The sequence below is a fragment of the Pan paniscus genome, chromosome 2, assembly GCF_029289425.2.
Source record: "Pan paniscus chromosome 2, NHGRI_mPanPan1-v2.0_pri, whole genome shotgun sequence".
In the NCBI taxonomy this organism is placed as follows: Eukaryota; Metazoa; Chordata; class Mammalia; order Primates; family Hominidae; genus Pan; species Pan paniscus.
Window position 1 is genome coordinate 182,888,878 of NC_085926.1, and position 22,502 is coordinate 182,911,379.

General features: G+C 42.5%; 2 protein-coding genes across 3 annotated transcripts in view; both read left to right on the forward strand.

Moving 5' to 3' along the window:
- The window catches only part of VPS8 (VPS8 subunit of CORVET complex), a 262,424-nt gene that overhangs the window by 222,336 nt on the left and 17,586 nt on the right, over positions 1 to 22,502 (forward strand). Inside the window, exon 48 of the mRNA XM_063602631.1 lies at positions 8,576 to 8,629. Coding sequence (XP_063458701.1) covers positions 8,576 to 8,629 — 54 coding nt within the window. The remainder of the gene's footprint in view (positions 1 to 8,575; positions 8,630 to 22,502) is intronic.
- Positions 11,349 to 22,301, forward strand: LOC129397482 (ATP-binding cassette sub-family F member 2). 2 transcript variants are annotated; one of them, XM_055110764.2, is made up of 2 exons: positions 11,349 to 11,373; positions 12,036 to 22,301. In XM_055110764.2, exon 2 carries the CDS (start codon positions 12,078 to 12,080, stop codon positions 13,947 to 13,949), a length of 1,872 nt encoding a protein of 623 aa, XP_054966739.1. In that variant the 5' UTR covers positions 11,349 to 11,373; positions 12,036 to 12,077; the 3' UTR covers positions 13,950 to 22,301. The 2 variants fall into 2 exon arrangements, with proteins under 2 accessions (XP_054966739.1, XP_054966740.1); XM_055110765.2 differs by lacking the exon at positions 11,349 to 11,373 and adding an exon at positions 11,532 to 11,679.

The following is a 22,502-nucleotide window of genomic DNA, read 5'->3' on the forward strand; positions in this document are numbered from 1 at the left end:
AGACAGTAATTTTTCCAGGATCATATCCATGTAATTTAACAATCCGAGTTCTCCCATTTCCTATCATAGTAGCAATTTGATCCAAATAAGGAGTTAGTCCATGAATTAGTATGTGGAAGAAAAAGCCATTCCACTAAGTCCTGCTCTTGGGCAGTAACACCAGTGGGTGAATGCTGAGTTGGAAAAATTAGCAAATCTAGAGTCTTCTCTGGATCTATTCTATTTATTTGAGCTTTATGGACTTGCTTTTTGATTAGCTGCAGCTCTGCCTCGGCGTCTTTTGTTAATTGCCGAGGGCTAGTGAGACTAGGATCTCCTCTAAGGATAGAAAATAGATTACTCATGGCATAGGTAGGAATGCCTAGAGCAGGTCGTATCCAATTAATGTCCCCTAGTAATTTTTGAAAGCCATCTAATGTTTTCAATTGATCCCTACGTATGGTTACTTTCTGTGGCACAATGTAGTGTCATTTACTAAGGCCCCTAAGTAGGATTAAGGAATAGTAGTCTGAATTTTGTCAGAAGCTATAGTTAAACCAGCGTGAGAAATCGAATTTTGCAAGTGATCATAACATTGGAGTAATATTTCTCGAATGGGGCAGCACAAAGTATATATCCATATAATGAATAATGTAACACTGTGAAAATTTTTTACGAGTAGGTCCAATTGCTTGTCCTACATACGTCTGGCAAATTGTTGGACTGTTTAACATGCCTTGTGGCAACACTTTCCAGTGAAAACGCTTAGCAGGCTGCAGGTTGTTTACTGCAGGAATTGTAAATGCAAACTGTTCACAGTCCTGCTCAGCTAAGAGGATAGTAAAGAAATAGTCTTTTAAATCTATGACTATTAAAGGCCAATTTTTCAGAATCATAGCAGGAGAAGGTAATCCTGGCTGTAATGTCCCCATTGGTTGTATGACTGAATTAATGGCTCTTAAATCAGTTAACATTCTCCATTTCCCTGATTTTTTCTTAATTACAAAAACTGGAGAATTCCAAGGGGAAAATGTTGGAGCTATGTGTCCATTTTCTAATTGTTCAGTAACTAATTTCTCTAAAGCCTCCAGTTTCTCTTTCTTAGCCACAGTTGTTCTATCCAAATTGGCTTATCTGTTAACCATTTTAAAGGTGTAGGTTCTGGAGGCTTAACAGTGGCCACCATCAAAAATGATATCCTAAACTTTGGTAGGAACTTCGTCTTTCTGCTTGAAGCGGTTCCTTCAAACCTCGTAAATTTTTTCCTAGTCTCATACCAAGGACATACCCCATTTCATGCATCATATGTTGCCTTTGAGGGCTATATAATTGTTCTGGAATTAGAACTTGTGCTCCCCATTGTTGTAATAAATCTCTTCCCTATAAACTTATAGGTACAGAAGTTATAATTGGTTGAATAGTCCCAGGTTGTCCATCGGGCCCTTCACAATGCAAAATATAACTACTTTGATATACTTCAGGGGCTTTACCAACTCCAGCTATGTTAAATTGAGCAGGTTGAATTGGCCACGTGGACGGCCAGTGCTATAGAGAAATGATTGAAATGTCTGCTTCTGTATCTACCAAACCTTTAAATTTCTTTCCCTGAATAGTTATTTCACAGGTAGGATGTTTATTAGTAATCTGATTTACCCAATAAGCTGCTTTGTCTTGTTTGTTTGTGCTTCCAAATCCTCCTGTTCGTTTAATTTCACTTTTCCCCATTTCCACATACGGCACAATCAGGAGCTGTGCCATACACTCTCCTGGCTCTGCTTTCCAGGGAACAGAAGTAGATATAACAATTTGAATTTCCTCATTGTAATCTGAATCAATGACTCCTGTATGTGTTTGCACTCCTTTTAAATTTAAACTAGACCTTCCTAGAAGTAATCCTATCGTCCCCGCTGGCAAGGGTCCACAGACCCCTGTTGGGACCTTTTGCGGGGGTTCCCAGGCAGAAGGCTCACAGCTTTTGTGCAGCGTAAATCCACTGCAGCACTACCGGCTGTGGTGGGGGACAGACATTGTACGGGGGTGAGGGAATGGCCTGAGCCGGAAAGGCCCTGGTTTGGAATGGGGCCCAGGACGGCCCTTCATGACGTTTCCCGAAATCAGGTTCCCTTCTTTATCAAACTTAGTGTGACACTGATTAGCCCAGTGTTTTCCTTTTTTACATTTTGGACATATTTCAGGCTCAGCAGTTTTCTTTTTTTCCCTCAACTGGTGGCCTGACTTGCTGATTTTTTCTACATTCTTTTTTAGTATGACCGTGCTTCCCACAGTTACAACAAGCTCCAGGAAACGGAGTATTTCCTTTATCCACTCTCAGTCCTGCCATTGCCTGTGCTAGCAGAGTAGCCTTATGCAGATTACCTCCAATACCATCACAGGCCTTGATAGAATCAACTAAATGTGCTTTCCCTTTAACAGGTCTCAGAGCAGCCTGGCAATCGGGATTAGCATTGTCAAAAGCTAATAACTGCAACACTATTTCCTGAGCAGCCGGATCTGCAATCACCTTTTTAAGAGACTCCTGTAACCGAGCCATAAAATCTGCATACGGTTCTTTCAGTCCCTGCTTTACAGCACTAAAGGAAGGATATTGTTCTCCACCTGAAGTGATTTTTTCCCAAGCCCTAATTCACACTACTCTAAGCTGCTCTATGGCATCATCCTGCATGACCACTTGGGCATCTAAACCAGCCCAGCTGCCAACCCCCAAAAGTTGGTCTGCAGTTTTATTAATTTGCGGTTGGGCCTGGGCATTGCAAGCAGCCTGAATGGAAGTTTCATCTGCCCACCAAGTTTTAAATTGTAAGAACTGAGCAGGAGTTAGACAAGCTCGAATAAGAGCGTCCCAGTCAGTAGAAATCATCTGACTGGAAACAGCAACCTTCTTTAACAGTCCCATTACAAGAGGAGAACCTGGTCCATATTGATTAATAGCTTGTTTAAATTCTTTGAGTAATTTAAAAGGAAACGGCTCAAATATAGCTATAATATTTCCCTGTTAATCTGGGGGGTGTATTCTAACAGGGAACTGCCAAGCCTCTAAATCACCTTCTCTTCTAGCTTGCTGAATTCCTGCCTGAATAGAACTGAGAGTGGTCGCTCGAGGCGCTGCTCGAACAGTCACTGGGGCAACTACTTTTTGCCCGTATGTCCTCTGGAAAAGAAAGATCTGGAGGATCAGGCCACTCTTTTTCTTCAAAATAATGAGGGGGTGTAGAAGGGTACGGATGAACCTCATCCTCCTTTGCTGCTTTAGCTTTAGCTGGCAAACAGACCTGCTCTGTTACCTCTTCTGTTACTTCGTTGTACTCTCCTTCCTCCTCATCATTAGAGTGAAAAGGTTCCAAGGTGGAACAAACCAGAGCCCACACTTGTCCCATTGTTACCCTGATGCTCCCAAGCTCCCCTTCTTACTCACCATGGGGATTGCTTAAGAGTACTCGGTGTCCTCCAGCTTAGTTCCACGTTCTCCAACCATCACTCCGGCGACCCTTCAACCCAGGTTTGAGCCCCCATGTTTGAGCACCACTTGCCGAGACCAGCTCGGTCAGGGAGACCCTAACCCAGCAGCACTAGAGGAATTAAAGACACACACACACACACACACACACACACACACACACAGAAATACAGTGTGTGGAGTGGAAAATCAGGAGTCTCAGCCTTCAGAGCTGAGAGCCTCTAACAGAGATTTACCTACATATTTATTGACAGCAAGCCAGTGATAAGCATTGTTTCTATAAATTATAGATTAACTAAAAGCATTTCTTACAGGAAATAAAGGGATGGGCCGAAATAAAGGGATGGGTCTGGCTAGTTATCTGCAACAGGAACATGCCCTTAAGGCACAGATCACTCATGCTATTGTTTGGGGTTTAAGAACACCTTAAGTGGTTTTCCACCCTGGGTGGGCCAGGTGTTCCTTGCCCTCATTCTGGTAAACCCACAACCTTCCAGCGTGGGCGTCATGGCCATCATGAGCATGTCACAATGCTGTAGAGATTTTGTTTATGGCCAATTTTGGGGCCAGTTTATGGCCAGATTTGGGGACCTGTTCCCAACAATTCCTGGTATGGACTAGTCTTTATTTCATAATTAAATGCTTTTGAGAGATAAGTGAAGACTATAAATAGCGTCACTTTGGTTCAGGCCAGGTTTTGCTGCCAGATGACTTTTGGTGTGAAAAATATTTTTTAAACAATCCTTTGGTTTCAGAGCTTTTTGGATTTCAGAATTATAGGAAAGGGAGTTGTGGCCTGTCTTACTTATCTGAAGAAAAAGTAGTAATATGTGTTTTTAAATGGTTACACACTTTTAAGCAGGGACTTACAAGAATCTGTCCATCTGTCCAACAGAAATTATCAAGTTTGTGTGCCAAATATTATATAAGAGGATACAACATCTTAAAAAATAATTTTTAAAAATTGAAAATAACCTAAATGTCCCAATATCCCACAGTTGATTAAATTAGTTATGGTATGTCTAGGCAGTGAATGAACTGCTTTGTAGCCATGAAAAATCATATCATAGAAGAATATTGATATGTCAAAGTAGACATTCATAATGTGCAACATAGAAAGATCACAAAGCAGTGATTCCAAATTTTAATAGCAGTTGTTGCTGTGTGATTGGATTGTGCTTTTTATTTGCTTTGTTTGAGCTGTTATATTTCTTAAATTTCTGTCACTGAACGTGTATTTCTTTTGTAATCAGAAAAATTAAGGCTTTTTTTTTTGCATTTAAAAAGGCCTCACTCTGTTGCCTAGACTGGAGTACAGTGTTGTGATCATAGTTCACTGAATCCTGGACCTCCCGGGCTCAAGCAGTCCTCCCACCTCACCCTCCCAAGTAACTGAGACCTCAGGTGCACACCAGCACTCCAGGCTAATTTTTAAATTTTTTGTGGAAATGGGGTTTTGCCATGTTACCCAGACTGGTCTCAAATTCCTGGGCTCAAGCCAACCTCCTTTTGGCCTCCCAAATTGCTGGTATTACAGGTATAAGATACCATTCCTAGCCCTATTTTAACAACAACAACAAAAGCCAGCTGTGGTGGCTCACGCCTGTAATTCCAACATTTTGGGAGGCCAAGGTGGGTGGATTATCTGAGGTCAGGAGTTCGACACCAGCTGACCAACATGGTGAAACCCCGTCTCTACTAAAAATACAAAAATTAGCCGGGCATGGTGGGGTGCACCTGTAATCCCAGCTACTTGGGAGGCTGAAGCAGGAGAATCGCTTGAACCCAGGAGTTGGAGGTTGCAGTGAGCTGAGATCGTGCCATTGCACTCCAGCTGGGGCAACCAGAGCAAGACTCTATCTCAAAAAAAACCAAAAAACAAGATGATAAAGAAGATATTCATATTGCTTTTAAACTTCAGCTCAGATTGCTTCATTAAGTCAGGAATCATTTTATTAACAAAGATCACAAAAAGTTCAACATTATTAAGGCCCTAGCTCCGTATATCATCCGTATCCCCAGATCTAGTGTCTGCATACCTGGATTTAAAATGTCTCTTTTAAGCTTCATTGCCTGGGGCATTTCCAGAAGGAATCCTGTTAAATGAAAAAATAAGGCCTTTCATGAGGGATGCTGGACCACTTCCATTGCCACTTCAAACATTTTCTGACTTAATCTCTAGAGAACAGGCTTCTCATATAAATTGTCCACCACCACATCTAGTTCTTGGCTTGTTTTTAAAAGTCTGCAGATTCTTTCATGAGGTCACTTTTTTAAGCTTAAATATCTACTTTGCTTTGAAAATCTGTTTTCTCCCTTTTCAAAAAGAGCATACCAGAAGTTAAAATTGGATCATTTTTAGCAAGCTACATCATACATCTGGAGTGAATTCCAGCGTATTAATGTCATGGTATGTTACAGCAAAGACTGTCAAGTCTAATTTTTGCAGATCTGCTCAATCTGAAAGGACAGTCTGGACAGCTAGCAGTTTTGATTGTTGAGCTGAGATGTGTTTTCTAAAGTTATTCTTAAAATCAGAGAGGTTAAACAAAACCTGCAACGTGGTCCTACTTGAATAGCGATGGCGACAGTGATAGGAAATAGTATATTTCCTATAGTATATATCATCTGTACTATAGTCTCTTATAATTAGGCAGAGTTGAAAGAGGCTTGAGATCTTGTAACTGTTTACCAGTACCTCATTCTAGTCAGATAGTATCGAGTATCCATTGAACTACTTATAGTAATAATTATATTTTGCCCTTGATATGGTTTGGCCATGTCCCCACACAAATCTCATCTTGAATTATAGTTCCCATAATCTCCATGAGTCGGGAAAGGGACCTGGTGGGAGGTAATTGAATCATGGGGGCGGTTACCCTCATGCTGTTCTTGTGATAGTGAGTGAGCTCTCAGGAGATCTGATGGTTTTATAAGGAAGGGGCTTTTCCCCTTTTGCTTGGCACTTCTCTCTCCTGCTGCCTTGTAAAGAAGAACGTATTTGCTTCCCCTTCACCATGATTGTAAGTTTCCTGAAGCCTTCCCAGCCATGTGGAACTGAGTCAATTAAACCTCTTTCCTATAAATTGCCCAGTCACAGGAATTTCTTAATAGCAGCATGAGAATGGACTAACCCCTGTAAATTAATAAATAGATACTCTGGTCTCTGTATATTTAATATTTTTGCTAGAATTCACTGCTGAAACCCTGTCGGCTAGGAATTTTCATTGCAGAAGGATGTTTGATAACAAACTGAATGTATTTAATAAATATAAGGCTATTCATATTTTCTGTTTTGGGTCCATTTTTGTAAGTTCTGTTTTTAAGGAATGTATCCTTTCATTCCTTTTCATTTAATTTGTCAAGCTTATTGGCATAAAATTATTCACAAAAGGTTCTTATCATCTTTTAAATACCTGTAAATGATGTTGCATGTTGTAATATATCCTCTTTCATTGCTGATACTGGTAATTTATAGTCTCCATTTCTTGATCAAGCTCCATAGCAGATTATCAATTTTATTTATCTTTTCAAAGAGAACCAATGTTGACTCTGATAATTATCTTGGTTGTTTATTTTTATTTTTATTTCATTGATTTTTGCTGCTTATTATTTACTTCTTTCCTACTTAGTTTGGTTTTACTTTGATCTCTTTCTAGTTCCCTAAATTGGAAATTTGGATCCTTTATTTTAAACCTTTCTTATTTTCCAATATAACATATGGGCTGTAAATTCTTTAACCACTGTTTTAGTTATATACTTCAAATTTCTTTAAATGCTTTATTGAGGTATAATAACTGATATAAACTGGACATACATAAAGTGTACAAATTTGACATATGTATACATTCATGAACTGTCACCACAATCAAGATAATGACTCTACCCATCACCACCAAAAATTTACTTAATCCCTCCCTCCTGTTCCCTGGCAACCACTGATTATCTTTACAAATTAATTAAACAGTAGATTAGTTTGGATTTTCTCAAATTTTAGATTAATGAAACTATAAAATAGATATACTTTTTTATCTGACTTCTTTCACTCAGCATAGTTATTTGCATGATTGCATCATGTATTTTTAAGCTATTAGGTACATAGATGTTTAGCATTGTTGTGTCTTCCTAATGAATTGACCCCTTTATTATTATGGGATGACCCTTTTTGTACCTGATAGTAGTCTTTGCTCTAAAATCTAGTGCTATTGGCTGGGCGCAGCTCATGCCTGTAATCCCAACACTCTGGGAGGCCAAGACGGGCAGTCATCTGAGGTCAGGTGATCTCTACTTAAATATAAAAAATTAGCCGGGCGTGGTGGCGCATGCCTGTAATCCCAGCTACTTGGGAGGCTGAAGCAGGAGAATCACTCAACCTGGGAGGTGGAGGTTGCAATGAGCCAAGATCGTGCACTCCAGCCTGAGCAACAGAAGCGAAACTGTGTCTCAAAAAAAAAAATAATAATAATAATAAAATATAGTGCTATCATGGCATATTGTCCCCATCCTTTTCCTTTTAACCTATTTGAGCCTTCATATTTAGATGGTGTTTCTTGTAGGCAGCATGTAGTTGGGTCTTTTTCATTTATCTAATCTAAAATCTCTGTATTTCAGCGCTTCAAATATTTAAATATATTTCTGTACCATTATCTTTTCTTCCTTGGACTAAACATCCTCTTATTATGGTTTGGCTGATACTTTTTCTAAATCCTTCACAATTATCAAACTCTTCTGTGCATGCTTTGCTTCAAAGGGATATTAGATCACAGTAGAGATTTTGAGTTGCCTTCTGCAAGAAATGCTGATCATTGTTTATTACTTCATTTGCTTAACATCATCACCAAAGATCTATTATCTATTTAATCCCTCACCATTTGGTTAAAACCAATCTAGACCCACTTTTCTTACCCAAATCATATTTTTTTCTTGGTTCACTACTGATTTTTTGATCTCCAGAAAAATTTCAAGGGGACTTAACACAAAATCTATTAATCTATTAATTTCCTCTGGAAATGTCTGTTTTATCTTAGTTATACCAATTCTAGTTGAATTATTTTGAATGTGGGTCAGACAAAACTAGACTATAACTGAAAGGGTATTAAAATGTTTGCCTTTTTTTTCCAGGTAAAAATGTCTCCATCGTATCATCAGTCCAAAGGGGATCCCACTGCTAAAAAGGTGAGTTTGTTTTAAAGGCAAAAAACCAGTTCTTCCTTCTGTATGTTTATTCTCCTATGTGGAACAATATTCTCAACATGGCAATGATTTTTAATCATCTTAATGCTGTCAAGGCTTATTTCTGATTAGATGCTTTAATGACATGTCTCCAGGCCTCCTCTTTGGCTTCTCCAGAGAAACCAAGTTGGGTTTCGACATCAGTCTCCTAGCAACTATCAGTTTCTAGAATTTCCATCTTCCAGGCATGGTATCGTGGTATCAATGAGTGGTAGCAGGTGAAAGATATTCAGAGGAAAGCTATATAGTTTATCTTAATAATGTGCTTTACTTCGACTGGGTGCAGAGGCTCATGCCTGTAATGCCAGCACTTTGGGAGGCTGAGGTGGATGGATCATCTGAGGTCAGGAGTTCAAGACCAGCCTGGCCAACATGATGAAACCCCGTCTCTACTAAAAATAGAAAATTAGCTCGGCGTGGTGGTGCATGCCTGTAATCCCAGCTACTCAGGAGGCTGAGGCAGGAGAATTGCTTGAACCCGGGAGGTGGAGGTTGCAGTGAGTCAAGATCGAGCCACTGCACTCCAGCCTGGGTAACAAGAGTGAAACTCCATCTCAAAAAAAAAAAAAGAAAAGAAAAAGAAAGAAAAAATGTGCTTTACTTCTAGAGAGCTGTGCCTAAAAAAACTGGCCTGAGATAGTAACAGCACATAAGAAGGTCTTCAATAAATGCTGGCAGAAGAGAGCTCTCATGTGTGCTACTTCAGTTCCTGACTGTAAGCTTTGTGACCACAGATAGGGTATGACTGACGGTTTTACACCCTATCTGAGTGATGCATAGATGATGTCAAGAGAACCACTAAAATCCTTTTCCTTTATCCAGCTGCAAAAGTGCAGTTGAAACATGGTAAACAAATTGACATTTCTGCTTGTTTCTTTCATCATTTTTCTTTCTCTAATAGTTGAAGTGTTTTTTTCCCTTGCCCTTTTTTACCATTTCAGCCAGCATCCATATCAGTGAAGGACTGCAGAACAAAAATAACCACCTGCTGGCTCTGTTGACTAACAGGAGGTTTTAGCTTCAAAGCAATGTTCCAAAAATGGGTCCCCCTCCTCTGACTTCAGAATCCCCTGAGACTTCTTCAGAAGAGAAGAGAATAAAAACAAAATATGTTGTCTGAAAAGACCTATAACATACTGCACATAAAAATCTCTTTCACTCTTGTCAAGGCAGTAGGGGCAGGCGAGACTGAGGCAATGACTGTTGATACTTAGAACCATCACACTGTAACGCAAAGAGCTGGGGGAGCCTGTCATTTTAGTCTCACTCAGTAAGTAGACGAGGAAATGGAAATCCAGAGGGATTCCAATTTTTTGTCTTAGCTCTCCAATGTTAGCTATGGAACACACTTCTAACATAGTGATGTCAAGCGTGTGCCTTGGATACCACCAGACTTGGGTTCAAAGATTTACTCTTCTGCTTATTTATCTGAGTGACCTTGTGTAAATTGGCCCCTCTGTTTCGTCTTATGTAAAATGGTGATGCTACTCTCAGAATTGTCCTGAAGATTAAATGAAATAGTCTACTGCTTAAGAGTATAATACTGTGTTTGACATATAGTAAGTACTCAAGCTGTTGTTGACACTAGTATTAAAATGCAGGTCTCCCAGCTCCTAATCAGATGTCCTCTTACTTTATCATGCTGCTTGTATAATATTGTTCGTTCAGCAAGTATAGTCTGCCCTTCACATTTGTGGGTTCTGCATCTGTGGATTCAACCAACCACAGATTGAAGATATATGGGGGGAAAATGATAAAAAAAAAATGATACAACAATAAAAAACAGTACAACTATTTACATTGTATTGGGTATTATAAGTAATCTAAAGATGATTTAAAGTACATGGGAGGATGTGCACTGGTTATATGCAAATACCATGCATTTTAAAGGACTTGAGCATCCATGGATTTTGGCATCCACAGGAGGTCCTAGAGTAAATTCCCCACAGATATCGAGGGATGGCTGTATTTCTTTTTTTTTTCTTGAGATGGAGTTTCCCTCTGTTGCCCAGGCTGGAGTGCAGTCACATGATCTCAGCTCACTGTAACCTCTGCCTCCCGTGTTCAAGTGATTCTCCTGCCTCAGCCTCCTGAGTAGCTGGGATTACAGGGATGCACCACCACACCTAGCCAGTTTTTGTATTTTTAGTAGAGACGGGGTTTCACCATGTTGGTCAGCTGGTCTCGAACTCCTGACCTCATGATCCATCCGCCTTGGCCTCCCAAAGTGCTGGGATTACAGGCATGAGCCACTGTCTTTTTTTTTTTTTTTTTTGAGACAGAGTCTCACTCTGTCGCCCAGGCTGGAGTGCAGTGGCACAATCTTGGCTCACTGCAACCTCCGCCTCCTGGGTTCAAGTGATTCTCTTGCCTTAGTCTCCTGAGTACCTGGGACTGCAGGTGCCCACCACCACACCTGGCTAATTTTTTTGTATTTCCAGTAGAGACGGGATTTCACCATGTTGGCCATGATGGTCTCAATCTCCTGACTTCATGATCCACCCACCTCAGCCTCCCAAAGTGCTGGGATTACAGGCGTGAGCCACCACGCCCAGCCAGCTGTATTTCCTTACACTATTTACTGAGATAAACAGTGGACTACAGAAAAGAAATACAATCCTGTTCTCAAAGACCTCAGCATTTATTGAGAAAAGTAGACGGGTGGAGAGGCCGAGCAGCGAGGCCCAGTGAGTTAGGGGAAGGGGAGCTGTAGGGAGAGGATCCCCGCCGGTGAGGGGGAAAGAGAATTAGAAGAGGAAGCAGGGACGGGGTTTGGATGGAGGGCTCTGCGAGGGGGAAGATAGGGCTAAGGGAGAGAAGCTGACGGGCGGGGTGGGGGAGGACCCGGGGGTGACGAGCGTGGAGACTCGGAGGGGACTCACGCGGGCGAGGACGAGTGCGTCCCGGCAAGAGGCTGGGCTCGACGGCCGGGTGATGTGGAGAGGGACGATCGAGAAGAGGCCCGAGACGGACGGGAGGAGGAAGCCCGGAAAGTGAGGCGGCTAGCTGAGTGCGGAGCGCCAAGTTGTAGGGAAACCGGAGACGGAGACCTCCGCTGAGGGGCAGAACCTGGTCCCCAGCCGGAGGCCCTGAAAGAAGGAGCGTTTCCAAAATGAGGCAGTCCGTGGGGGACTGGTGCCTGTGGGAAGAGATGTTAAGATTAGAAGAGCCGCTGAGAATCGGCATTGGTTTGAGAGACCCTGACCAAGTTGGAACAGACGAGGCGGGGGCAGGCCAGGGCATCAGAGGCTTGATGTTGATACGAAGATTCCTGAGAGGGATGGAGCAGGGCCCAGGCATTCTTACTAGTAAGTTTAGGGTTTGGGGGTATCTGTTTGCCTTCCTTCAGGCTCCCTGAAACAACAGTAACCTACCCCTGTGGGTCATCATTATGCCCTCCGACCTGGCCAAGAAGAAGGCAGCCAAAAAGAAGGAGGCTGCCAAAGCTCGACAGCGGCCCAGAAAAGGACATGAAGAAAATGGAGATGTTGTCACAGAACCACAGGTGGCAGAGAAGAATGAGGCCAATGGCAGAGAGACCACAGAAGTAGATTTGCTGACCAAGGAGCTAGAGGACTTTGAGATGAAGAAAGCTGCTGCTCGAGCTGTCACTGGCGTCCTGGCCTCTCACCCCAACAGTACTGATGTTCACATTATCAACCTCTCACTCACCTTTCATGGTCAAGAGCTGCTCAGTGACACCAAACTGGAATTAAACTCAGGCCGTCGTTATGGCCTCATTGGTTTAAATGGAATTGGAAAGTCCATGCTGCTCTCTGCTATTGGGAAGCGTGAAGTGCCCATCCCTGAGCACATCGACATCTACCATCTGACTCGAGAGATGCCCCCTAGTGACAAGACACCCTTGCATTGTGTGATGGAAGTCGACACAGAGCGGGCCATGCTGGAGAAAGAGGCAGAGCGGCTGGCTCATGAGGATGCGGAGTGTGAGAAGCTCATGGAGCTCTACGAGCGCCTGGAGGAGCTGGATGCCGACAAGGCAGAGATGAGGGCCTCGCGGATCTTGCATGGACTGGGTTTCACACCTGCCATGCAGCGCAAGAAGCTAAAAGACTTCAGTGGGGGCTGGAGGATGAGGGTTGCCCTTGCCAGAGCCCTCTTTATTCGGCCCTTCATGCTGCTCCTGGATGAGCCTACCAACCACCTGGACCTAGATGCTTGCGTGTGGTTGGAAGAAGAACTAAAAACTTTTAAGCGCATCTTGGTCCTCGTCTCCCATTCCCAGGATTTTCTGAATGGTGTCTGTACCAATATCATTCACATGCACAACAAGAAACTGAAGTATTATACGGGTAATTATGATCAGTACGTGAAGACGCGGCTAGAGCTGGAGGAGAACCAGATGAAGAGGTTTCACTGGGAGCAAGATCAGATTGCACACATGAAGAACTACATTGCGAGGTTTGGTCATGGCAGTGCCAAGCTGGCCCGGCAGGCCCAGAGCAAGGAGAAGACGCTACAGAAAATGATGGCATCAGGACTGACAGAGAGGGTCGTGAGCGATAAGACACTGTCATTTTATTTCCCACCATGTGGCAAGATCCCTCCGCCTGTCATTATGGTGCAAAATGTGAGCTTCAAGTATACAAAAGATGGGCCTTGCATCTACAATAATCTAGAATTTGGAATTGACCTTGACACACGAGTGGCTCTGGTAGGGCCCAATGGAGCAGGGAAGTCAACTCTTCTGAAGCTGCTAACTGGAGAGCTACTACCCACAGATGGCATGATCCGAAAACACTCTCATGTCAAGATAGGGCGTTACCATCAGCATTTACAAGAGCAGCTGGACTTAGATCTCTCGCCTTTGGAGTACATGATGAAGTGCTACCCAGAGATCAAGGAGAAGGAAGAAATGAGGAAGATCATTGGGCGATACGGTCTCACTGGGAAACAACAGGTGAGCCCAATCCGGAACTTGTCAGACGGGCAGAAGTGCCGAGTGTGTCTGGCCTGGCTGGCCTGGCAGAACCCCCACATGCTCTTCCTGGATGAACCCACCAATCACCTGGATATCGAGACCATCGACGCCCTGGCAGATGCCATCAATGAGTTTGAGGGTGGTATGATGCTGGTCAGCCATGACTTCAGACTCATTCAGCAGGTTGCACAGGAAATTTGGGTCTGTGAGAAGCAGACAATCACCAAGTGGCCTGGAGACATCCTGGCTTACAAGGAGCACCTCAAGTCCAAGCTGGTGGATGAGGAGCCCCAGCTCACCAAGAGGACCCACAACGTGTGAGCCCTCTACCTGGGTTCAGGTCAGGAGCTCCATCTGGGAACTAACAGCTGCTAACCTGACCAGCCGCTCAGGACAGGACCCTGGGGCTACACTCCTGCATTGCTGCAATACTGCTCCCCCAGCCTCTCCCCTGCCCCTCAACCTGCCTTAGCTGCACTCTCTTACCTACAGCTGGACAGTACCTGTCTGTTTCCTGTCCTCCTTCCAGTTACATCTGTCCATGTCTGGACTCGGCTGGCCGTTCCCTCCAGCCCCTTGCTGGTTATCTTACTCTGAGTGTGATGCAGTCAGAGGCACCTGCGGGTTAGCCCAAGGGCCCAAGCCCTGGATTTGGCCCGCGGAGGAGCTTAGGATCCTCGTTTTCTGGGTTTTGGTGATGTTGGAGGAGTACCCCCAGCCCACCGCCCCGATTCCTTTTTGCTTCTGGTTTGGAGCTCCGGACCAGGACCTTCGTCCTGGTCAGTTTTTAAATAATTATTTAGCAGTGTAACTTTTAGACCTGCGTGACATCTACAAAACGCCCAATAAAGAAAGAGGAAGCCAAAAAAAAAAAAAAAAAAAAAAAAAAAAAAAAAAAAAAGAAAAGTAGACGGGTGAACTGACAGTTACCGAACACCTTGACACATACCATGGAAGGTGCACAGGGTTCTGTGAAGGCGCCAAGGAAAGGCCCTATTTTGAGATGACTAAGCTAACTTAGTGCAGTTTTTATGTTCTTTTTTTTTTTTTTTTTTTTTTTTGAGACAGAGTCTTGCTCTGTCGCCCAGGCTGGAGTGCAGTGGCACGATCTCGGCTCACTGCAAGCTTCGCCTCCCGGGTTCACGCCATTCTCCTGCCTCAGCCTCCCAAGTAGCTGGGACTACAGGTGCCCGCCACCACGCCCGGCTAATTTTTTGTATTTTTAGTAGAGACGGGGTTTCACCGTATTAGCCAGGATGGTCTCGATCTCCTGACCTCGTGATCCGCCTGTCTCGGCCTCCCAAAGTGCTGGGATTACAGGTGTGAGCCCCCGCACCCGGCTCTTATGTTCTTTATGGCAGAAACCTCCATAAAGAACTTTGAGGAATCGTTAGCTGCTCCCCTACAACACTGTTATCACATTAGAGTGAGAGCAAATTTTGCCATGTATATAGGCATTTATTAAATAAATACTCATTTAGAAATAGGTTCTGCAACCTATTTTTCAAACTGAGTAATGTCCCAGCTCTTTGTCATTTTAAGTGTCTGACCTCTGTCAGGGATGTGACATTACAGAAGCAGGGTTTTGTTACTCTTAGAATCGGCATCAGGCAAACAGAAGCTTCCTAAGCCAATGACTGGACACAAGTGGCCCGGGCAGCATTCCTTTGTGATCAGATGCAGACTTATTCCTGGTTTATGCAAAACTTGGGACTATCTCTAAAATATTTTATTCAATATACATATCTCAAATGCCTTTTACTTTATCAATGAGAGTCCATTTCCAATATTCACCATGGCGGTTAACAGGTCATTACTTTCACCAATAAAAATATTTCCATTTGTTAGCTAATGAGCCAAGTCTTAGTGTTGGTGAACGTCTGAATAGCTGAAGAGCTTTTTTTAGTGGCTGTCTTGCGGAGTTCATGTTAGCTGGACTCTCCTGAAATATAGATTCTTAATTTGGGCCATTGACCATCCCTGAGTTGAAGCCCAAAACTACCTAGCACATACTTATTATCACACTGTTTGTGCCGTCTCTAGTTACTTGAAAACATGTATCACAGTGGGTCAGTGGGTGGCCGTCCCAGATTGGGGTCAGGAAAGGCTTCCCAGCGAAGATAAAGCTTGACCTAGCCTTAAGAAACAAGGGAAATGGTAACCTAGGCAGATAGAGGTGAGTATAACACATTGTCGGAAATGGGAATGGTTCTGCATGTCTTCAGTATAATGTGAAAGCGTGGAGAAGTCTGGTAAAAGATAAACAGGGGTTCAGACCACAAAGAGCCCCAGTCTGTGAAGTTTGCTTTCTATCTTGAGCATAAGGTTTCCAGCAAAGGTAAGACTGAAAGCAGAAAGACCAATTAGAAGAGTAAGACACTTGTCCAGGTGAGAAAAAAGATCCTAACCCTAGGCTGTGTTAATGGAGTAAAGAGATTAAATAGATTCAAATATTAGCTATTTTTTCTCTCAGAAAACCCTGACACCCTCCTTAAGTCTGAGTAAGTGTCCTTCCTTCCCTGAGCTCACAGCACTCTGAATTAGTCCCTACCAATACCTGGGTGGGTTGAGATTGCCTCTCTACTTAATGCTCATCTCCCATTAGACCATATGCCTCATGAGGGCAGAGCAGTAACCACATCAGTCTTGTTTACAGTTGTATCCCTAAGTGTAGAACAAAGTAGTCACTCGGTCGTTGTTGAATGAATGAGAGATGCACGAAAGAGATTTCACAGGACTTCCTGGTGGTTTATGAGAAGTGAGGGGGAAAAGAAATTTCTGGCTCTGATGACTAGAGGAAAAATAAATGAAACATAATTGCTGTTTCAGGCTTGTCTCCCAGGCATGGTCAGTTCCTTATTGAATCAGCAGTACTCAGAGTGAGATTTACCTGAAGATCAATGTGAAACTCAACACCTAATTATTACTTCCTTAGTTGGGTATATATTTTTGTGTGGATATGCTTGTATGCTCATGTACATCTATGTATATATTCTGGTTCTTATCCTTGAGCTACAGTCTCTCTTCCCAAAGTTGCATTGACAGATGGAAGCAGCAGTAGTGTCTGTTGAACAGAGTGACTGCCAAAGTGACATGTGTAGGAAACACAAAGGAAGCAGCAGTGTTCTTGATTTAGCCAAAAAGTCTCTGTTGACCGATAACTGAAGGAAGTGTTTGGTGACTCTGCTGTCAATATTGGCCCTGCCAAGAGCTGGATTGAAGTGCTAAGGAAACCAGAGTCATGTTCTGTAGGACTCTGCTAACTTCCTGGGGCTTCTTTTTAGGTATTTCATGTAGGAGTCACTCTTTAGAATGTCACTGTTCCACTCTGCCGCTGCATGTCAGAGTGTGCATCACATTCCACAACATGTATCTTTTTTTTTTTTTTGAGACGGAGTCTCACTCTGTTGCCCGGCTTGGAGTGCAGTGGTGCGATCTCAGCTCACTGCAACCTCCGCCTCTCAGGTTCAAGCAGTTCTGCTGCTGCAGCCTCCCAAGTAGCTGGGACAAGCACACACCACCACACCCAGCTAATTTTTTTGTATTTTTAGGAGAGAAGGGGTTTCACCATGTTGGCCAGGCTGGTCTTAAACTCCTGACCTCAAGCGATCCTCCCACCTCAGCTTCCCAGAGTGCTGGGATTACAGGCGTGAGCTACCACACCCTGCCCACAACAGGTATCTTTTTACTAGCATTTTGCATTATAGATATTCTTTACAAAAGCTTTAGATTGGCAATATTTATTGTATATAAAATTGGTATGTATTTACTTTATATAAAATTTCTTCTTAGTGGGCTCTAATTGATAATTTCAGTAACGAAGTTGGAAGATACACATGGTTCCCTAGGACCTTTACAGTGTTTGATCATGTATGACCAGAAATTTAAAAATCAGGAATCATTGCCTTCAGATAAAAATCGACATAAAACCCATTGCAATGAACTCCCCAGGATAGATCCAAATGCAGGTGTTGACAATGTTTAAGGTACATCAGGAGAGTTAGCTGGGGGCAGCATCAGACACCACTCAGCTATGATGCATCTCTTCTTGACTACCAAAGAAACACCAACCAAGAATGTTCACAGGAAAGTTGGGTCTGTTACATTTATGATAACTAGAGAAAGCATTTTGTCTTGTGTCTTGATCTCAGGTACGTGGTTACCTCTCTGAGCAACCCCTGGTTTTAGATCCGCTTTCTCTGCTGGTGTGTTTGCAGAAGCTGAGGGGCAGGTGCTCTGGCTGAAGACTATTCTCAGGCTGGTGGTGCCACTGGAAGGTCCACAGCTGTTCTCCTCAAAGTAACTTCTTCCAGTTAGGGACAATGCACAGGGAATGAGACAGTGGAAAGCCTTTCCAATAGTTCTGTGAGTCCATTCAGTAGATATTCCGCAAGGCTGTTAGGTGCCAGGGTTCAGAGGGACAAAGGACAGTGAAGAAATACAGTTCCTTCTCTCAGCACATTTACATGTTAATGGTGACTGAACTGGTGGATATCATAGCCAAGCCTCTCAGAAGTTGATTTTCAGTTTGTTAAGTATTCAGGTAAGTTATAAGAATTTGGAGCTGATTTTTGGAGTTTTTTAAGAGACGATGTCTCACTGTGTTGCCCAGGCCGGAGTGCAGTGGCACAATCATAACTCACTGCAGCCTCAGGCTCCTGGGCTCAAGCGATTCTCCCACCTCAGCCTCCTGAGTAATTGGGATTATAGACATGAGCCACCATGCCTGGCTGATTTTTTTTTTTTGGTCGTTGTTCCAGGTGTTCTTATGAAGTAAGGTTTTTATAACCAATTCCCAGTCTTGCTGCTCATGTCAGCAATATAGACAGCTATACTTGCTCATAATTTTTGTTGAATTACAGGTTGGCTCTTTTTTTTTTTAAAGGGAAAAAGCCTCACAAAGCCACTGTTTCCACAACAACTGGAAAAGCTGGCCCCAGTGTCTCAACTCGCTGGCCCTAAGAATGGCTGGTTGATAGTTTCACAAAAGTCAAGGGAAATGAAGAAAGCACTGAGATAGATGCAGCATTTTCTAGCCATCATTTGATGGAAGCTTAAATAAAATAAAGATACATTCACCTTTTGATGCCTCACCCTTAACTCTTTCCTGCAAAGATGCGAGTTCTCATAAACAAAAAAATGATAGCCCTTAATGGATATAGATGCTTCCTTCTCTAGAGTATTTGTCTTAATAGGACTCCAAATATGACTTCATTGCCTCTACTGAACACCCCCCCCAAAAAGGGAAACAGAGAACATGATTTGATCTTTGTTTTTGCATCGGCAGAGTTGAAAACCTCAGTAAGACAGATGCCTTTTTATGGATGTGAAGAAGCTGGAGTCTAGTTGCCTTTAGACACCTGGAGGGCAGTGATCTGGAGGACACTAACTGGAAGAAAGCATAGGCATCCTTAATTGTTGAGAGGACAGAACTGGTACCTGTGGGTAGCTACTATGTGAATGGAGATGTCAGCTTGGTATGAGAATTTCATAATGGTAGAACAAGCTATCTTGAGTGACACTACATTACCTACTACTAGAGGTGTTTGGTCGGTGACAGAATATCTATTGGTCAAACTCCTGCCTTTGGTCAGAGTTTGGACTAGTTGATTTTTAGATCCCTTGAAGCATTAAAATCTTATGAGTCTATAATTGTATTAAAAACAAGTTGCAGCCGGGCTCGATGGCTGACGCCTGTAATCCCAGCACTTTGGGAAGCCGAGGTGGGCAGATCATTTGAGGTCAGGAGTTCGAGACCAGCCTGACCAACATGATGAAACCCTGTCTCTACTAAAAATACAAAAATTAGCCAGGTGTGATGGTGGGCACCTGTAATCCAGTCTACTTGGGAGGCTGAGGCAGGAGAATTGCTTGAACCCGGGAGGCGGAGGTTGCAGTGAGCTGAGATTGCGCCATTACACTCCAGCCTGGACAACAGAGCAAGACTTCATCTTAAAAAAAAAAAAAAAAAAAAGTTGCGTGTTCACTGATGTAGTGAATGATTTTAGTTAAAACTAACTAAACAGCCTAAACTAATAGAATGTGTTGTCTTTCAAAGAAAAATCTGGATTTATGTAAAGAGAGACTTGATTCAGAAGAATCATTGCAATAGAGGTGAGAGGACTATTGCAGTAAGGGGAATGCTCCAACCATAAGATCTGCAAGGGTCTCAAAGATCACACAGAAAGGAAATTTATTTCATAAGAGGGGGTGGGTAAACAAAGCTAGAAAGAACCAGGTATGAAGGAGTGGGTGGAGGGAATGGACAGTTGATCAGAGATGCTTTTCCTTGTGGTCAGCCGATTCTCAGAAGCAACCCTTAAAGGACAGATTCTGTACTCTGGGTCAGGCTGAGAATAGGTCAGAGTTCAGGGTCTTGGGGAAAGGAAAGAAGCTTAACCAAAATTTGGTTATCAGTTAATAAGCATTTTGATTTTGTTAATCATTTTTGTAATTAATAGCCTTTTTTTTTTTCTTGAGACAAAGTCTCGCTCTGTCGCCCAGGCTGGAGTGCAGTGGCGCAATCTCGGCTCACTGCAAGCTCCGCCTCCCGGGTTCACGCCATTCTCCTGCCTCAGCCTCCCGAGTAGCTGGGACTACAGGTGCCCACCACCACGCCCAGCTAATTTTTTTTGTATTTTTAGTAGAGACGGGGTTTCACCGAGTTAGCCAGGATGATCTCGATCTCCTGACCTCGTAATCTGCCTGCCTGGGCCTCCCAAAGTGCTGGGATTACAGGTGTGAGCCACCCCGCCCGGCCCCTTTATTTTTTAAGAGTACCGTAGTTTTAGGTTTACAGAAAAGTAGAGCAGTAAGCACAGAGTTCCTATATGTTCGCTTTCCCTCCCCACCCCCACAGTTGCCCCTATTATTAACATCTTGCATCTATGGGATACACTTGTTCTAATTGATGAGGCAATATTAATATATTATTAACTAAAGTCCATGGTTTACATTAGGGTTCACTCTTTCTGTTGTGTATTCTGTGAGTTCTGATAAATGTATAATGAAATGTATCCACCATTACACCGTCATACAGAATAGCTTCACTGCCCTCCAAATCCCTGTGCTCCACCTATTTATCCTGCCTTCTCCCCAAACTTTCGGTAACTACTAATCTTTTTACTGTATCCATAGTTTTGCCTTTTCTAGAATGGCATGTAATCGCATAGTATATAGGCTTTCTAACTTGGGGTCTTTTACTCAGCAGTCAGTATTTAGGGTTCCTTGGTGTCTGCATGGCTTAATAGCTCTTTTCTTTTTATCACTGAGTGATATTCCCTTGTCTGCTTGGACTATAATTTGTTTATCCATTCACCTACTGTGGGACATCCTAGTTGCTTCTATGTTTTGACAATCGTGATTAAAGCTGCAGTAAATATCCATGTGTAGGATTTTGCATGGGCATCTCAACTCATTTGTGTAAATACCTAGGACCATGATTGCTGGATTATATGGTAAGACTATCTTTACATTTTTTAAATTGCCAAACCGTCTGCCAAAGTGGCTGTGCCATTTTACATTCCCAGCAGCAATGAATGAGAGTTCCTATTGCTCCACATCCTCACCAGCATTTGGTGTTGTGGTGGTGTCAGTGTTTTGAATTTTAGCCATTCTAATAGGTATGTAATGGTATCTCATTTTCTTAAATTCACAATTCCCTGATGCTATAGGATGTTGAGTGTCTTTTGACTCATATGCTTATTTTCCATTTGTATATCTTTTTTCAAATTTCATTTGAGATACAGGGTGTTTATGTGCAGATTTGTTACATGGGAATATTGAGTGATGCTGAGGTTTAGTGTGTGAATCCTGTCACCCAGGTAGTGAGCATAGTACCCCCCACCCTCTAGTATTCCACAGTGTCTGTTGTTCCCGTATTTATCTCCATGTGTGCTCCATGTTTAGCTCTCACTTATAAGTGAGAACATGTGGTATTTTGTTTTCTGTTCCTGTGTAATTTGCTTAGGATTATGGCCACTAGCTCATCTGTGTTACTGCAAAGGATGTGATTTCTTTTTTATAGCTGTGTAGTAGTCCATGTGTACCAGATTTTCTTTATGCAGTCTACCATTGATGGACATTTGGGTTGATTACACGTCCTTGCTATTGTGAGTAATAGCCATCCTGATGATGTGAGATGGTATTTCATTGTGGTTTTGATTTGCATTTCTCTGATGATTAGTGATGCTGAGCATTTTTTCGTATGTTTATTGGCCACTTTTATGTCTTCTTTGGAGAAATGTCTGTTCATGACCTTTGCTCATTTTTTAATTCTGTTATTTGGTTTTTGCTTATTGTTTTAACTCCCTATAGAGTCTGGATATAGGTCTTTGTTGGATGCATAGTTTGAGTTTGAGAATATCTCCTCCTGTTCTGTAGATTGTCTGTTTGCTTTGTTGATAGTTTTGTTGTTGTTGTTGTTGTTTTGTGTGTATTGTTGCTTTTGTTTTTGTTTTTTCTTTTGCTTTTTTTGCTGTGCAGATGCTCTTTAGTTTAATTAGGTCCCACTTGTCTATTTTTGCATTTGTTGTAATTGCTTTTGGAGACTTAGCAAAAAAATATTTGCCAAGGGTCAGTGAGTGAAACCAAGACTTGATTCTTTGAAAAAGTAAACTAGATTGATAAACCACTTGCTAGGTTAACAAAGAAAAAACAGAAGCTCCAAATAAATACAATCAGAAATGACAAAGATGATACCACAACCGATCCCACAGAAATAGAAAAGACTTTCAGAACATCAAGAACAACTCTATACACACAAATTAGAAATTCTAGAGGAAATGGATAAATTCCTGGAAACATACACAGTCTCCTAAGATTGAATCCAGAATAGACTGTAACTCTGCATAAACCAATATCAAGCTCTAAAAT

Coding starts and splice junctions, on each gene's coding strand:
- LOC129397482 (XM_055110764.2), top strand. CDS start 12,078: ATGCCCTCCGACCTGGCCAAGAAGAAGGCAGCCAAAAAGAAGGAGGCT.